We start from the raw sequence: 18,477 nt of genomic DNA, 5'->3' as shown, positions 1-18,477 counted from the left end.
CTTACCCTTTCCAACTCTGGCTTTTCCCATGTTCTCTTTACTTTTCTAATTTTCTTTTGTTTTCTCTCTACCAGGAAGTAATGGATGTGTAAAGAATTCTGAAAACGATTGGAGGGATTTTTGGCTCAAAGAGAAGCTTCCTGTTTTTATCTTACCTTAGAAAGATAAGAACTTTCTATGGTAGCTAAAATAATACACACATGCACACATGAGCACATTTTAAACAACTTAATTCTTCTAAGTTCTAGTCTTTTTGCTTCAATTTATTCACGCAGAATAAATCTACTCACTTTCTTTTTGTATACACAAATTTGTATTATGGAAATGTGAGCTGAAAATTTTACCTAGCAAAATGTACTTCAGTGCTCTGCGAAACCAGGGATAGAAGAAACCATATATTAAGGGATTACATGTGGAGTTAAAATAGCCAAACCATGTCAAGGCATCAAACAAAACTACAGGAGTAGAGAAGTTCAAAAAGGGATCCAATAAAATTGTGAAGAAACAAGGAAACCAACATAATAAGAAAACACCCATCACTATTCCTAAAGTTTTGGCAGCTTTTTTGTCTTTCTTCACTTGATTATTTTGATTTTCTGGCAAGTTATTGATTGCATGAGCATGTTTCCTGGATACTGCAAAAATTTTGCCATAAATCCCCACCATCACAGACCCAGGAGTGAAGAAACCTGCCATAAACAAGGTGGTCCCCCATAGCTTGTTGAACATCACTGGGCAGGAACTGGAACAAGCAACCAAGATATCATAGCCCTCTATGCCATCCGCATAGGCCTCTGAGAAGACCACTCCGAAGGCAAATGCTCCAGGGACTGACCAGCAGAGAAGTAGCAGTCTTTTAATGACTGGAATAGTTATTTTGGTGGAATAGCATAATGGGTAACAGATAGCATAAAATCTATCAATGGCCACTGAGCAAAGATGGAAAATGGACGTTATGCTAAGCATCAGGTCAAAACTATAATGAATCTTGCAAAATGTAAGCCCAAAATACCAGCAGCTCTCCACCGATCTGATCATACTATATGGCATGATAGTGAATCCCAGGAGGAAATTGGTGATGGCCATGGAGAGGATAAGGAAGTTGGTTGGTGTGTGAAGCTGCTTGAAGTAGGAAATGGAAATTATCATGGCAAGATTGCCAAATATTGTGATGAATATGGCTCCTGCCATAAATGAATACATGGCCACTCGGACACCCAGAGACCTTTCATTTTCTGGGCAAGATCTGTTTCCATATTCAGAGCAATCGAATGTTTCCTTCAAAAAAAAAGAACAGGTAGAATTTTGTCAGAATATAAATAAAATGTTCTATGTTTTATATATGCTTTCATAGAAAAACTCAAGAAAGGCAGAGAAGAATCCAGGAAGATAATTTATGCTGCAATATTACTCATGATCTTTCCCATTCATTTATTTCAACCTTTATTTGTAATTTTTTAGAATTCTGACCTAATTGGCTTAAAAGATCATTATTAGCCGGGCACGGTGGCTCAAGCCTGTAATCCCAGGACTTTGGGAGGCTGAGGCGGGTGGATCACCTAAGGTCAGGAGTTGGAGACCAGCCTGGCCAACATGGTGAAACCCCATCTCTACTAAAAATACAAAAAAATTAGCTAGGCATGGTGGCGCATGCCTGTAATCCCAGCTACTCAGGAGGCTGAGGCAGGAGAATTGCCTGAACCCAGGAGGCGGAGGTTGCAGTGAGCCAAGATCGCGCCATTGCACTCCAGCCTGGGTAACAAGAGCGAAACTCCGTCTAAAAAAAAAAAAAAAAAAAAAAAAACCAACATTATTTACTCCATACTTTCCTCTATACTCACTTTATGCCAGGCTTTGAAATTTAAAAGAATTAAAAAACAAATGATTGAGTTAACTCTTATTCATCTTCCTGTGTGTGGGAGGAATAGATATTTATCAGACAGCACATGAACTTCTTCTTCCAAGGAGTTGGAAATATATAATCAGATTTGATTTGATTGTGATCTATTATCTGTGAGATCAGGAGGTTATTATTTGAAAATAATTTCATTCTTGTGTTCATTATTTTCACTGTGCTTTGTTTTATTCATGCCAATGTTGTTTTAAGGGGGAATAATCATTTAATGACCCCTAATTATCTGGTAGAGTCAATCTCTTCAGCAAATTGTGAAGTCTTAACAAGCATCGCATCAGCCAGAGCAGCTGTCAGAGGTGGGCGGAGACCAAAGCTGCCAAAGCTGGACAAACCCTCAGCTCTTCGTGACGAGTAAGTGCACCTTCTCAGAGCCCAGTGCAATGACAGCCTGACAACTTTCCATGTGTAGGCCACACAAATGAGCAGAGGGCTACAGAGCTTTTAGAAAGCAAGCCATCTCCACTACAAGAAAATTAAGCATATGCCCTCCTTGAGTTGGCCCAGAATGCTCATTTTGCATATTAAAATCTGCATGTTATTCTTTAATATATATTTGAAATGTAACATGTTCATAAATTAGAATGACTTTCTTTTTAAAAGGTAAGTTAAGAAAAAAAGAGCTGTCTATATGCAAAGCATAACTCAATATTGCAGAAATGCCTTTGGCCTTCAGTGACCTCATGCATATCAGACTTATCAGTTACCAAGGTATAAACCAATAAATTCTCAACCCTTATAAGAGCACATCACAAATAGAGCAAGACATTTTTCTTGAATGCCCACAATATGCAACATACAAGGAAAGGAAGAAGAAAGCATGAACATAAACCCTGGCAGCAGAGATTCTACAATGCAGCTGAAGAGACAAAGCCCATCAACACTGAAAACCTAAATGATTCTGGCCAAGCACGGTGGCTCATGCCTGTAATCCCAGCACTTTGGGAGGCCGAGGCGGGTGGATCACAAGGTCAGGAGTTCAAGATCAGCCTGGCCAAGATGGTGAAACCTTGTCTCTACTAAAAACACAAAAATTAGCCGAATGTGGTGGTGAGTGCCTATTGTATCAGCTACTTGGGAAGCTGAGGCAGGAGAATCGCTTGAACCCGAGAGGCAGAGGTTGCAGTGAGCCGAGATTGTGCCACTGCACTCCAGCCTAGGCAGCAGAGTGAGACTCTGTCTCAAAAAAACAAAAAACAAAAACCCTAAATGATTCTGCACTGCAGATGAAAGCAATAGTGGTGATTACCTGACCAAAACCAGATCCAGGCAAAATGTACAATCAAAGATCAAAAATGGACAAGATAGTTTCAAGTTGGGCTACACAGGAATGTTGCAGCGAGGATATGACTTTTGATCTGGGTCTCAATGGGTGAGTAGAATTTGAACAGAAGAGAAAAGTCCTGTTCTACATGGAAAGTAGAATAAAGAAAAGACATGCAGCTGTATGTGTTCTGAGACCTTCTAAAAGGAATTCTCAGGGACCCCTAAAACACAGCAGAGAAAATATGGAGGGGAGGGGGAGAATAGAATGAGAGAAGAAAGACTTTCTAGTTTCATTATCATTCCTCGATAGGAAAAGTGTTCTTAGCCAACATTAGTCAAAAGAGATTTCCCACTTTGTTCTTAAATTTGGGTAATGATTTTTTTAAATTAAAGTAATCAAGTGAGCTAAAAGAGAGTGAGAACAGTTTTGAAATTAAAAGCTTTCTCCAACCAACGCCAAGCGGTGAGTCCAAGGCAGTTTTCTCCTCCTTATTCTTTCTCCTTGCAGGCCTCGTCCCCACTTGCAGAGAACGAATGGCCTGATGTGTGACGGGATATTTGAGCAATAGAACTAAAGATCTTCATACCTCTTACCTAGGTGATTGCATACCACAAAATGGAAACACTACCAAAATGCATTTGAGATCTCTGCCCACATCCTAAATGCTGTTTACAGAGACAGCTGACTTATTCATGAAAGGGTTTCATCAGCACAGTTTTATCCAGATCTGTCTAAAATGTGTACAACCATTTCTTTAACTATATTCATTTTTAGCAGCTAAAATTGGGGTATCTAACCAAATACTGCATGCTCTCACTTATATGTGGAAGCTAAACAATGAGAACTTATGAACACAAAGAAGGAAAGGACAGACACTGGGGTCTACTTGGTGAGGGAGGGCAGGAGGAGGGAGAGGAGCAGAAAAGAGAACTACTGGGTACTGAGCTTAATACCTGGGTGATGAAATCATCTGTACAACAAACCCCAGTGACACGAGTTCACCTATGTAACAAACCTTCGCAGGTACCCCCCAACTTAAAATAAAAGTTTCAAAACATGAAAATAAAAATTTTAAAAAGACACATTAAAAAGTAGGGGTTTCTAATGTATACAAATAGCATTTTGCTCTTCCTAGCATTGTCACAGAAAAAAAGAAAAGAGAAGAAAAGAAAACAGAGAGAAAAAAAAGAGAAGTGAGAGATTTTCCTCTCTCTCAGTACTACATTTTTTAGCTACTTGTCCTTTTTTGTTACCCACCTACTGACCAGTTAGGCATCACCACAGAAGAAAATACTGAGAGAAAATGCAGGATTATCAAAAAGAAAAAAGGATTTCTGATCACCTTCAGCATGCTCATTTAACAGCATAGGAGATCCAAAGCAAATTTTGTTGGTTTATTTTAAAATCACTTTACTTTTTACAAAGTAAAGCTAAAAGAAATAACAAGTAACAAATAATGTCCTTTTAACACACATACAACATTCTTGTGCTAAAGACATTTTCACAATAGTGTTTTCTTTCTTTTACTTTAAGTTCTAAGATACATGTGCAGAACATACAGGCTTGTTACATAGGTATTATACATGTGCCGTCGTGGTTTGCTGCACCCATCAACCCATCATCTAGGCTTTAAGCTCTGCATACATTAGGTATTTGTCCTAATGTTCTCCCTCCCCTTGCCTCCCACCACCCCCCTCCCCCACCCCCGACAGGCCTTGGTGTGTGATGTTCCCCTCCTTGTGTCCATATGTTCTCCTTGTTCAGCTCCCACTTATGAATGAGAGCCTATGGTGTTTGGTTTCCTGTTCCAACTACAGTACATTTTAAGATTCAATTGTTTGCAAATTTCTTTGTGTTCCTGGCTTAATGACTTTGATATTGTTAATCATCCTGCCATCCCACTGTTGTTAAAATCATGCTGAATCCTTCTAAGTCTAAAATCATAGACTGCAGGGTTTGACTAATTTTCCTTTTAACAGTCAGAAACTTTAATTACACAATTATCTTAGTAGTGAAGTTCTTTGAAACACATAATATGATGTCTATATTCACACATAAATTCCTCATACGCATGCCACAAAGTATAGAGAAGTATATCAGATGATTATTTGATGAATTCATCAAATAATAATTTTAATTCCATTTAAATATTACAGCCCCCATAATTTATTTGACATAGTTCTTGCATGTGACATCTATAATCAGTTTAAACCTTTCAAGAACCATATCTTTCATATCTATGGAAAGCTAAATGCAAAAGTAGTATTTTAAAGTCTATAGTTTTCAAGGGTCACTTTTTCTATTTTTTTAAACCTGTTAACATAAGCATCCTTAGATACATGGATGGATTGTCATAGAGTTAAATGGAAAGTCAGATCTTTTTGCCATTACTATTAAGTTTCTAAAAGAAGCTCAGACATAAAAAAATGAAGATTTGTAATATAATGAATCATTTGCCCATTCCTCTTATGAATAAAGCATGATTTGTACTCTACTAAATTGTTAAAATATAAGTGTTTTCTATATTGCCTGAGAAAGTGATCAAACTGTGGGACCATGACCACAATGATAAAGAATTTTCTATTTTTTCTAATTTTTTATTATTATTTTTTCTTTTTTTAGGGGTAGGGAGGAGGAAGAAGAATTTTCTGATATTTCTAATGTGATGGCTTTTAATTTTGCCTCGTCTTTACATTTGATTAATGATTCATTAGTAAACAAATATTCCTCTGCTTTAGTAACCACTTTTAAGACTTAGTGGACTTCACTATGGCTTTCCGCCAGGTAATCATTATTTCTCATTTTCTTGAATTATTTTGTGCTTACCCAAACTATTGATTTCTTTCAATTGTTCAATTTCTATCAAATATTTAATGTTAATGACTTTTTTTTAATTATTATTTTTTTAATTTTTATTTATTTATTTATTTATTTTTTTATTGCATTTTAGGTTTGGGGGTGAATAGTGTAACATATAATACGAATAGCCTTATGAATAACCTTAGCATAATGCCTGATACGTAGCACACTATCAAAAGCTACTTCCCCTCCCTCTTTCCTTCCTTCCTTTTTTCCTTCCTTGTTGCCAATAATCACCACATTCAAGGATACATTTGACTAGACAAGATTTCTCCTAAGAAAGAGAGGAAATGGGATTGTAAGGAAAAGGCCAGGTAACTATCTTAATACTTAAGACTTAAGACAGTTTAAATACTTAAGACAGTGATAAATAATTTGTTCAGCCACTTATAAGGAGGTAACCTTTTCCAGGATTCGAAGTATTCTTCTCAGTAAACATGTTACTCTGCCAGAAGGCAGCATGTTATTTCATTCACATATTAAAATGACTGCCTTTTATTACAAATTCATATTAAGTCCTGCACCTTCTCCAATCTTCCACATACCTACGCGTTCTCTGTAAACATGACCAAAATTCAAAAAGGAAGACCCAATGCACCAGCAATCTGCTGCATTATTAGGGTGGCAATTTATTTCTTGAGAAAACCTCAAGGAAGAGAAAACACAGATCTTTGTTTCATATCCTACATCTTCCACATACCTGTCGCATTGCAGAAGATTCCATTGTTAACTCTTTACTGGAGGAACTTTTTTCTTTGCTTCTTCTCTAAATACTCTGAATGTTTATATGGAACCGAAAGACTCAAACTATGTGAATCGTGCTGATTTATAACTTAACAATTAGTCTTAAGGGGATTGAATCTGAAAGTGAAAAAAACAGAAACAAAAACAAAATCCTTGTTGTTCAAAAGTTTAACAGCTCAATGAGCTTAAATCACTCCTTCATCCTCCCAGGAGTCTCCGCTTACCTAAGTTTTTATCACCTACAGCATTTAAGGCTCTAGGTCTGCTATTACATAAAGGCTGTGAAAACAAATCTGAGCCCTTGTGTTATGGAGGGTCCTAAGGAGCCTGATCTCAACCACACATGCATGGGATCTCTGATTCAAGCAGAAAAAATAAGATATGTGTCCTTCATCATTTCAGAAAGATCTGAGACAGTCAGTGTATATTTTGTCTCAAATGCTAGTCACTGAGGCCTTCCCTTCGCCTTCCTCTTTTTTCTTCGCATAAATGTGATTAAAAGTACATATTAATCCTCTTAGATCTGGAGAAATTGAGCATAATTATTATCTTCGTAAATAATTCACATGATTATGCCAAAATCTTCTCAGATGCCACTGGTTTAAAGCTACTCATATGTTTAAAGACCTACCTTTTTGTCTGTTCTTTTGAAATGGGAAAGTTCATGTTGCTGTGGTGGAACAGCCTTGGGAGGCAAGATACCCTAGATGTAGATTAAATATAACCCTGGTCATTAGAAGCAGCCCAGGTCCTTTGTGAATAAAAATTAGAGGGCTCTATGTGATCTCGGTTGGCTCTGCCTAGGACCACTGCATAGGCATGCAGATTGTGCAGTCATACAGGGAGCTGAGCTTTGAAGAAGCCATGCTTAATTTAATGCTCTTATGTGACCTCTTGAAATTCTTAATAACTTTCTAACAAGGGACTCTACATTTTCATTTTGTACTGGGCCTCATGAAAATACATAGCTAGTGCTGGCTGAACCTCACTTAGTAGTTCTACTTCTTTTTTTTTTTTAAGAGACAAAGTCTTGCTCTGACACCCAAGCAGCAATGCAGTGGCATGATCATAGCTCACTACAGCACTGAACTTCCGAGCTCAAGCAATACTCCAGTCTCAGCCTCCCGAGTAGCTGGGACTACAGATGCATGCCCCATCACGCCTGGCTAGTAGCTCTTCTTGAAGAAGTGAAAGAGGAACAACAAAAAATATCTCTTTTCATCTCAAAGCATATTCATAGTTGTATTATGAATGAGATGAGATAAAATAATGATGTATGGTATGAATGAGATAAGATCATGTATATGTATATTTCTAAAGAAATCTTTATACATATTAGCCAAAAGGGTAGAAATAGCAAAAGGCATTGCAACTGAAAAGTTTCCAGCAACTTCTATCTCTTCCGGGAGAGACCAAAGTCATTTTGGACAAACTTTCTGGGTTCTGTAAAGAATTATTTAAGTGTTCTCTTTTAATTCTGTGGATGGGAGACAAATAGCAGGGGAAGGTTAGAACTTAATGTGCATTTTTAACACTCGAAGGAACTTATGTGGAGCAAAGGGAATAAGACTTGTCAAGCCCAGTAGTTCAAAACCAGCCTGGGCAACATAGTGAGACCTCATCTCTACAAAAAATTTAAAAATTTAGCTCAAGACAGACTGTGACAGATGGCAGAAGGAGAACCAGAGATGAAAAGTCAAAATCAAAGCCTGGAAACATCATACAGCTGAGCCTAAGAAAAGTCTTCAGACCCAGTGTCTCCAGTTCTGAGCACAAGATTTAAGAATAACAGCTCCGTGGCAATGCAAATGTAACGAGCACCAGCTCATTCCTCTTGGTTTTGTCTAAGCCCTTAGAAGCCACAGCTTCCCCCCATAACCTGGTGTCTCCACATCATGGCAGTAGGAATGGCATCACACAGGGTGACCACCTATTTTCAACAGTGACACCTGCTGGCAGCCTGGGAAAACTGAGTCTTTGGATTCATTCCCCAGAGAATATAACCAAAAGACATGCCCCCAAGGGAAATGGGGAAAGTGCTAATTAATTTGAATGTTACGAAGAGGTTTTTTTTTCTATTGTAATTTAGGTTCTGGGGTACATGTGCAGATCATGCAGGATTGTTGCATAGGTACATACATGGCAAGGTGGTTTGCTGCCTTCATCCCCTCATCACCTGTATCTGGTATTTCTCCCCTCATTATCCCTCCCCACCCTCCCCCTGCTGTCCCTCCTTTAGCCCCCTCCAATTGACTGCAGTGTGTGATGCTCCCCTCCCTTTGTCCATGTGTTCTAATTGTTCAACACCCACCTATGAGTGATAACATACGGTGTTTGGTTTTCTGTTCTTGTGTCAATTTGCTGATAATGATTGTTTCCAGATTCATCCACGTCACTATGAAAGACACGAACTCATAATTTTTTATGACTGCGTAGTATTCCATGGTGTATATGTGCCACATTTTCTTTATCCAGTCTATCAATGATGGACATTTGGGTTGGTTCCAGGTCTTTGCTACTGTAAAGAGTGCCGCAGTGAACATATGTGTGCATGTGTCTTTATAATAGAACAATTTATAATTCTTTGGGTATATACCCAGTAATGGAATTGCTGGATCAAATGGTATTTCTATTTCTAGGTCCTTGAAAAATTGCCACACTGTCTTCCACAATGGTTGAATTAATTGTGGTTGAATTAATTTCGACTTCCACAATGGTTGAATTAATTTCCCACCAACAGTGTGAAAGCATTCCTATTTCTCCACATCCTCCCCAGCATCTATTGTTTCCAGATTTTTTAATGATCGCCATTCTAACTGGTGTGAGACAGTATCTCAATGTGGTTTTGATTTGCATTTCTCTAATGACCAGTGATGATGAGCATTTTTTCATATGTTTGTTGGCCTCATATATGTCTCCTTTTGTAAAGTGTCTGTTCATATCCTTTGCCCACTTTTGAATGCGTTTGTTTGTTTTTTTTCTTGTAAATCTGTTTTAGTTCTTTGTAGATTCTGGATATTAGCCCTTTGTCGGATGTGTAGATTGAAAAAATTTTTTCCCATTCTGTTGGTTGCCGGTTCACTCTAATGATCGTTTCCTTTGCTGGACAGAAGCTCTGGAGTTTAATTGGATCCCATTTGTCTATTTTGGCTTTTGTTGCCATTGCTTTTGGTGTTTTAGTCATGAAGTCCTTGCCTATGCCTATGTCCTGAATGGTTTTGCCTAGGTTTTCTTCTATGGTTTTTATGGTGTTAGGTCTTATGTTTAAATCTTTAATCCATCTGGAGTTAATTTTAGTGTAAGGTGTCAGGAAGGGGTCTAGTTACTACTTTCTGCACATGGCTAGCCAGTTTTCCCAACATCATTTATTAAACAGGGAATCCTTTCCCCATTGCTTGTTTTTCTCAGGTTTGTCAAAGATCAGATGATTGTAGATGTGTGGTGTTGCTTCTGAGGGCTCTGTTCTGTTCCATTGGTCTATGTCTCTGTTTTGGTACCAGTACCATGCTGTTTTGATTACTGTGGCCTTGTAGTATAATTTGAAGTCAGGCAGCGTGATGCCTCCGGTTCTTTTTGCTTAGTATTGTTTTGGCTATGTGGGCTCTCTTTTGGTTCCATATGGAGTTTGAAGTGGTTTTTTCCAGTTCTGTGAAGAAGGTCATTGGTAGCTTGATGGGGATAGCATTGAATCTGTAAATTACTTTGGGCAGTATGGCCATTTTCATGATGTTGATTCTTCCGAACCATGAGCATGGGATGTTTTTCCATCTGTTTGTGTCCTCTCTTATTTGATTGAGCAGTAGTTTGTTGTTCTCCTTGAAGAGGTTCTTTACATCCTTTGTTAGTTGTATTCCTAGGTATTTTATTCTCTTTGTAGCAATTGTGAATGGGAGTTCACTTTTGATTTAGCTCTCTGTTTGTCTGTTACTGGTGTATAGAAATGCTTGTGATTTCTGCACATTGATTTTGTATCCTGAGACTTTGCTTAAGTTGCATATCAGTTTCAGGAGATTTTGGGCTGAGATGATGGGGTCTTCTAAATATGCAATCATGTCATCTGTGAATAGAGACAATTTGACTTCCTCTCTTCCTATTTGAATACCGTTTATTTCTTTCTCTTGCCTGATTGCCCTGGCTAGAACTTCCAATACTATATTGAATAGGAGTGGTGAGAGAGGGCATCCTTGTCTAGTGCCAGATTTCAAAGGGAATTCTTCCAGTTTTTGACCATTCAGTATGATGTTGGCTGTGGGTCTGTCATAAATAGCTTTTATTATTTTGTGATACGTACCATCAATGCCTAGTTTATTGAGAGTTTTTAGCATGAAGGGCTGTTGAATTTTGTTGAAGACCTTTTCTGCATCTGTTGAGATAATCATGTGGTTTTTGTCTTTGGTTCTGCTTATGTGATGGATTACATTTATAGACTTGTGTATGTTGAACCAGCCTTGCATCCCCAGGATGAAGCCTACTTGATCATGATGAATAAGCTTTTCGATTTGCTGTTGCATTCTGTTTTCTAGTATTTTATTGAAGATTTTTGCATTGACGTTCATCATAGATATTGGCCTGAAGTTTTCTTTTTTAGTTGCATCTCTGCCCAGTTTTGGTATTAGGATGATGTTGGTCTCATAAAATGAGTTGGGGAGGATTCCCTCTTTTTGTGTTGTTTGGAATAGTTTCAAAAGGAATGGTACCAGCTCCTATTTGTACCTCTGGTAGAATTTGGCTGTGAATCTTTCTGGTCCTGGGCTTTTCTTGGTTGGTAGGCTATTAATTACTGCCTTAATTTCAGAACTTGTTATTGATCTACTCAGGGGATAGATCTCTTCCTGGTTTATTCTTGGGAGTATGTGTCCAGGAATCTATCCATTCCTTCTAGATTTTCTAGCTTATTTGCATAGAGGTGTTTACAGTATTCTCTGATGGTAGTTTGTATTTCTGTGAGATCAGTGGTTACATCCCATTTATCATTTTTTATTGTGTCTATTTGATTTTTCTCTTTTTTCTTCTTTATTAGTTTGGCTAGAAGTCTATTTTTTAAATTCTTTTGAAAAACAAACTCCTGGATTCATTGATTTTTTAAAGGGTTTTTCATGTCTCTATCTCTGTCAGTCCTACTCTGATCTTAGTTATTTCTTGTCTTCTGCTAGTCTTTAAATTTGTTTGCTCTTGCTTCTCTAGTTCTTTTAATTGTGATGTTAGGATGTCAATTTTAGATCTTTCTCGCTTTCTCCTGTGGGCATTTAGTGCTATAAATTTCCCTCTAAAAACTGCTTTAGCTGTGTCACAGAGATTCTGGTACATTGTGTCTTGGTTCTCATTGGTTTCAAAGAACTTATTTGTTTTTGCTTTTATATTGTTATTTACCCAGTAGTCATTCAGGAGCAGGTTGTTCAGTTTTCATGCAGTTGTGAGGTTGCAAGTGAGTTTCTTAATCCTGAGTTCTAATTTGATTGCACTGTGGTCTGAGAGACATGGTGTTTGGGTGATCTGCCATTAATCCTATTTTCCATCAACCCTATTATTCTTTTTGCACAATATTAAGGACGTTAGTTTTTCAGGTGCCTGCACATTATGTTAAAGCAGAAACTCCTGTAAGTAGTCCTTGACCATTACAAAGGAATTAGTAGTTTTAAGTATTCCTATGAAGAAAATTCCATGTCATGTTCCTATGATTTCAATGGCAAGCTCTACTAAATATTCAAGGACAAAATAATTCCCATCTTACACAAACTATTCAGGACACCAAGAATGGTTAATTTGCCAATTGATTTTATGATGATAGCATAAACTAGAAACAAATTCTGACAAGAATCTACAAGACAGAAAAATTTAAGTTTAATCTTACTCATAAACTTAGATGCAACAGTGATAGAGTTCTGAGTTAGTTGAAAAAAGAAGATAAATTATACCTACATTGGTCTACCTCAGGGACATAAGCATAGTTTGATTATTTGACATAAAGACATTACCTAAAGTATTTTATCATAATATCAAATTAAGAGAGAACAATCATTTACTTATTTCAACAGACACATGGCAAAATTCAAACCTGTTTATGATTTTAAAAAACCCTCTTAGCAAAGTAGGAAAACACAATTTTCTTAACCTGATTAAGGGTATGTATAAAAACAAATTAAAATCTTTTTAGCACATATCTTATGTAATGATGAAACATTAAAAGTATTTCCTTGAAGATGAGAAACAAGGCTAGAGAAACCTCTAAAGCAGGGGTGTCCAAATCTTTTGGCTTCCTTGAGCCATACTGGAAGAAGGAGAATTGTCTTGGGCCACACATAAAATACACTAACACTAATGATAGCTAATAAGCTAAAAAAATTTTTTTTAAAAAAACCTCATAATGTTTTAAGAAAGTTTACAAATTTGTGTTGGTCCACATTCAAAGATGTCCTGGGCTGTAGGTTGAACAAGCTTGCTCTAAAGCCATTTCAATTTCTTGCTTTTGCTAGAGACCCTAACCAGTGTAGTGAGGTTGGAGGAAAATGTAGAAAAATTAGAAAAATGAAAACAAATTATTATAATCGACAAATGATATAAATGTCTATATAAAATATCCAAGTGTGCACATACATTTTTAGAGTTAATAAGAGAGATTAGCAAGGTTGCCAGTTAAAAATATTAAAATACATGTAACAAACCTTCACATGTATCCCCAAACCTAAAACAAAAGTTTTTTAAAAAACTTAAAATACAGAAATATATTGTTTTTCTGTCTAGCAACGACAAATAACTCAATATTGTGATATGTAAAAAAATTTATTTTTACAACATAACCAAAAATAGAAAAAGTACCTTTAAAAGTAGATGTGCCAGTCTTTTATGAAAAATTTTAAAATTTTATTAAAAGACATAAACAAAGACCTAAAGAAAGATTGAAAGAATCACTATGGTAAAGATGTTAATTTTCCCAAACTAGTCTAGAGATTTAATGGACTCTCTATCAAAATCTCAAAGGATGTACGTGTTTGTGTATACATTTGACAAGTTGTCCCCAGAATTTATAAGGAATTACAAAAGTTTACATAAAGCTAAATTCTTCAGATGAAGAAATAAACAAAGCGAAAAAGAAGAGAAAATAGAGTGAAGGAATTTTTCTTAACCTCATTTTTAGACTTAAATTAGAGGTATTTGTAAAACAATAAATAAATTGATAAATGGATCCTTTAAAGAACCTAAACACCCCCTCACACACATGTATAATAAATTATATTAATTATAAATTATAATAAGTTAATAAATTATATAACCAACAAAGAAGTTGGTAATATAATAAGTCTACACACGTCTGTGTATGGAAATTTAATTAATTAATTAATTTTAAAATTATACTTTAAGTTCTTGTTGTTGGCCGTGAGATCGGCACTTCTGCCAAGGATCTCTTGACCAGCAAGAGGGTCCTAATACCTGGAAGAGAGAGTGCGCGGAAGAGAAGAGAGATAGAGAAATGGGTCTGGAGGTCTGATAAGAGATATGCTCAGATCAGCGATTTATTCTTTGTGCACATGTTCTTATATATGATTTTACATACAGTGGCTGACGTCAGTTTTCTTACAGAATCATTATCGGGGAAAAAACAGAAAGTTACAAGGTAACCAAAGGAGGTTCAAAGTAACCAAGGGAGGGGGCAACATACAAGTTTACCTAAAGGTCACAAAAGATTCTTATCCTCTTATCCATTGTTACAGAAAATGACATTAAGACAGGTGGGCAAGCAATAAATCAGGAGGGGAACAATTTTGTAGTGATTCAGTGAATGATCTCAATGTTTCTGTGGCTACAGGTAAATAGAGTCATAGAACTAGCCCAGAACATTGACTTCAGGAGAAACACAATAATCTGGCATTACTTCAGTCAGTGAACTGAGAGTAACTCTCTGCAAGCTTAACATTTCCCACGTCTTCCTGTAGCCACCTCACTCGACTGCACCCAGTGGAGAGAGACGTGTCTGGGCTCAAACCCCGTCATGGCGGAGACACGGAGGGGCCTCTACGCTGGTGGGGGATCCCCACAAGTTCTGAGTACATGTGCAGAACATGCAGGTTTGTTACACAGATATACATGTGCCATTGTGGTTTGCTGCACCTATCAACACATCATCCACATTAGGTACTTCTCCTCATGCTATCCCTCCCCTGGCCCCTCACTCCCCAACAGGCCCCAGTGTGTGATGTTCCCCTTCCTGTGCCCATGGGTTCTCATTGTTCAACTCCCACCTATGAGTGAGAACATGTGGTGTTTGGTTTGCTGTTCTTGTGTTAGTTTGCTGAGAATGATGGTTTCCAGTTTCATCGATGTCCCTGCAAAGGACATGAACTCATCCTTTTTTATGGCTGTGTAGTATTCCATGGTGTATATGTATCACATTTTCTTTCTCCAGTCTATTGTCGATGGGCATTTGTGTTGGTTCCAAGTCTTTGCTATTGTGAACAGTGCCGCAATAAACATACATATGTATATGTCTTTATAGTAGAGTGATTTATAATCCTTTGGGTATATACCTGGTAATGGGATTCCTGGGTCAAATGGTATTTCTACTTGTAGATTCTTGAGGAATTGCCACACTGTCCTCCACAATGGCTGAATTAATTTACACTCCCACCAACAGTGTAAAAGCATTCTTATTTCTCCACATTCTCCCCAGCATCTGTTGTTTCCTGACTTTTTAATGAACACCATTCTAACTGGCATGAGATAGTATCTCACTGTACTTTTGATTTGCATTTCTCTAATGACCAGTGATGATGAGCATTTTTTTCATATGTCTGTTGGCCACATAAATGTCTTCTTTTGAAGTGTCTGTTCATATCTTTTGCCCACTTTTTGATGGGGTTGTCTGTTTGTTTGTTTGTTTTGGAAATTTGTTTAAGTTCTTTGTAGATTCTGGATATTAGCCCTTTGTCAGATGGGTGGATGGCAAAATTTTTTTCCCATTCTGTTGGTTGCTGGTTCACTCTATTGATAGTTTCTTTTGCTGTGCAAAAGGTCTTTAATTTAATTAGATCTCTTTTGTCAATTTTGGCTTTTGTTGCCATTGCTTTTGGTGTTTTAGTCATGAAGTGTTTGCCCATGCCTATGTCCTGAATGGTATTGCCTAGGTTTTCTTCTCTGGTTTTTATGGTTTTAGGTCTTATGTTTAAATCTTTAATCCACCAGGAATTAATTTTTGTATAAGGTGTAAGGAAAGGATTGAGTTTCAGCTTCCTGCATATGGCTTGCCAGTTTTCCCAACACCATTTATTAAATAGGGAATCCTTTCCTTCTTGCTTCTTTTTGTCAGGTTCGTCAAAAATAAGATGGTCGTTGATGTGTGGTGTTATTTCTGAGGCCTCTGTTCTGTTCTATTGGTCTGTATCTCTGTTTTGGTACCAGTGCCATGCTGCTTTTGTTACTGTAGCCTTGTAGTATAGTTTGAAGTCAGGTAGCATGGTGCCTTCAGCTTTGGTATTTTTGCTTAGGATTGTCTTGGCTACATGTACTCTTTTTTGGTTCCACATGAAATTTAATAGTTTTTTCCAATTCTGTGAAGAAAGTCGATGGTAGTTTGATGGGAATAGCATTGAATCTATAAATTACTTTGGGCAGTATGGCCATTTTCACGATATTGATTCTTCCTATCCATGAGCATGAAATGGTTTTCCATTTGTTTGTGTCCTCTCTTATTTCTTTGAGCAGTGGTTTGTAGTTCTTCTTGAAGAGGTCCTTCATATCACTTGTTAGTTGTATTCCTAGGTATTTTACTCTCTTTGTAGCAATTGTGAATGGGAGTTCACTCATGATTTGACTATTTGTCTATAATTGGTGTATAGGAATGCTTGTGATTTTTGCACATTGATTTTGTATCCTGAGACTTTCCCAAAGTTGCTTATCAGCTTAAGGAGATTTGGGGCCCAGGCAATGTGGTTTTGTAAACATACAATCATATCATCTGCAAACAGAGACTTGGCCATAGTTATGCATTTCACATTTAGGTTTTTAACTTACTTTAATTCTGGAATTGATCACTGTTTATGGTGTGAGATGGGGTCTAATTTCCTTTATTATTACTGTATAACTAATTGTCCTAACATGATTTATTGAAAAGTGTAACCTTTCTCCTTTAACCAGTCGTTAGTTCTACAATAAATTAAATTTGCCAAATTGGAAAGTCCAGAAGAAATGGATAAATTCCTGGACACATACACCCTCCGAAGAGCAAACCCTGGCCAGAACTTCCAATACTATGTGGAATAGGAGTGGTGAGAGAGGGCATCCTTGTCTTGTGCTGGTTTTCAAAGGGAATGCTTACAGTTTTTGCACATTCAATATCACATTGGCTGTGATATTGAGAGTTTTTAGCATGAAGGGCTGTCGAATTTTGTCAAAGGCCTTTTCTGCATCTATTGAGATAATCGTGTGTTTTTGTCATTGGTTCTGTTTTTCCGATGGATTATGTTTATTGATTTGCATATGTTGAACCAGCCTTGCATCCCAGGGATGAAGCCAACTTGATCGTGGTGGACAAGTTTTTGATGAGCTGCTGGATTCGATTTGCCGAGTATTTTATTGAGGATTTTCTCATCGATATTTATCATGGAGATTGGCCTAAAATTTTCTTTTTTGTTTTGTCTTTCTTAGATTTTTGTATCACGATGATGCTGGCCTCATAAAATGAGTGAGGGAGGACTTACTCTCTTTCTATTATTTGGAATAGTTTCAGAAGGAATGTTACCAGCTCCTCTTTGTACCTCTGGTAGAATTTGTCAGTGAATTCATCTGATCCTGGGCTTTTATTGATTGGTAGGCTATTAATTGCTGCCTCAACTTCAGAACTTGCTATTGGTCTTTTCAGGGATTTGACTTATTGGTTTAGTCTTGGGAGGGTGTATGTGTCCAGGAATTTATCCATTTCTTCTGGATTTTCTAATTTGGCAAATTTAATTTATTATAGAACCAACAACTGGTTAAAGGGGAAAGGTTAGACTTTTCAATAAATCGTGTTAGGACAATTAGTTATACAGAGATAATAAAGGAAATTAGACCCTATTTCAAATCATACACAATAATCAATTCCAGAATTAAGGTAAGTTAAAAACCTAAATGTGAAAGGTATAACCATAAAACTCTTAGAAGACAATATAGAAAAATTTCCTTATATCTCATGGTAGGAAAGGATTACTTAAGTAAAAAAAAAATTAAGAAAAAGATTGATAAATTTGACCTCAGTAGGATGAAGAAATAATGTTTAGCAAAGGTCATAATAAATTACTGAAAAAATAAGCTACTGGTTGGTAAAGATATTTGTCCCAAATATAATTGACAACAAGATAACATCAGGAATATGCAGACCTAAAAAATCAATAAGAAAAATTTTTAAAAGGTAACATGATTTTTCCTAAACTGAGCATAGGCTGCAAGGACACTCATCGTAAGTTTCATATCTAATATTCATATTTTGCATTTTTTCTGTAACATATTTTAATCTATTTATTTTAAAAACTGTTTTTTAGAAACTACTTTTTTGTAAAGAGAAATCATCACCATGCAGTATGTTATGTACAGTAACAAAACTACACTTAAATTGCCTGTGGCAACAGTGAAGGATACACCCTCCCCAGCCTGAGTGGGACGATATCAAGAAAGCTTCAGAAAACAGTTTCACTCAAGGTAAAGCCTCAAGAACAAGTAAGTAAAT

The 18,477-nt window shown here is 36.8% G+C and overlaps 1 protein-coding gene across 1 annotated transcript; it reads right to left on the bottom strand.

Annotated features, from left to right (window-relative positions):
* Nucleotides 1-282: 282 nt before the first annotated feature.
* On the bottom strand, nucleotides 283-7,449 carry TAAR2 (trace amine-associated receptor 2). The gene is made up of 2 exons (XM_012474376.2): nucleotides 7,414-7,449; nucleotides 283-1,278 (listed from the first exon to the last, which is right to left on the bottom strand). Exon 2 carries the CDS (start codon nucleotides 1,201-1,203, stop codon nucleotides 283-285), a length of 921 nt encoding a protein of 306 aa, XP_012329799.2. The 5' UTR covers nucleotides 1,204-1,278; nucleotides 7,414-7,449.
* Nucleotides 7,450-18,477: the final 11,028 nt, after the last annotated feature.

Source organism: Aotus nancymaae, unplaced genomic scaffold (genome assembly GCF_030222135.1).
Source record: "Aotus nancymaae isolate 86718 unplaced genomic scaffold, 86718_ANA_hifiasm-v0.15.2.pri h1tg000040l, whole genome shotgun sequence".
Taxonomy (NCBI): Eukaryota; Metazoa; Chordata; class Mammalia; order Primates; family Aotidae; genus Aotus; species Aotus nancymaae.
Note: the sequence above shows the minus strand (reverse complement) of the source record. Positions and strands in the feature narration are given on the sequence as shown.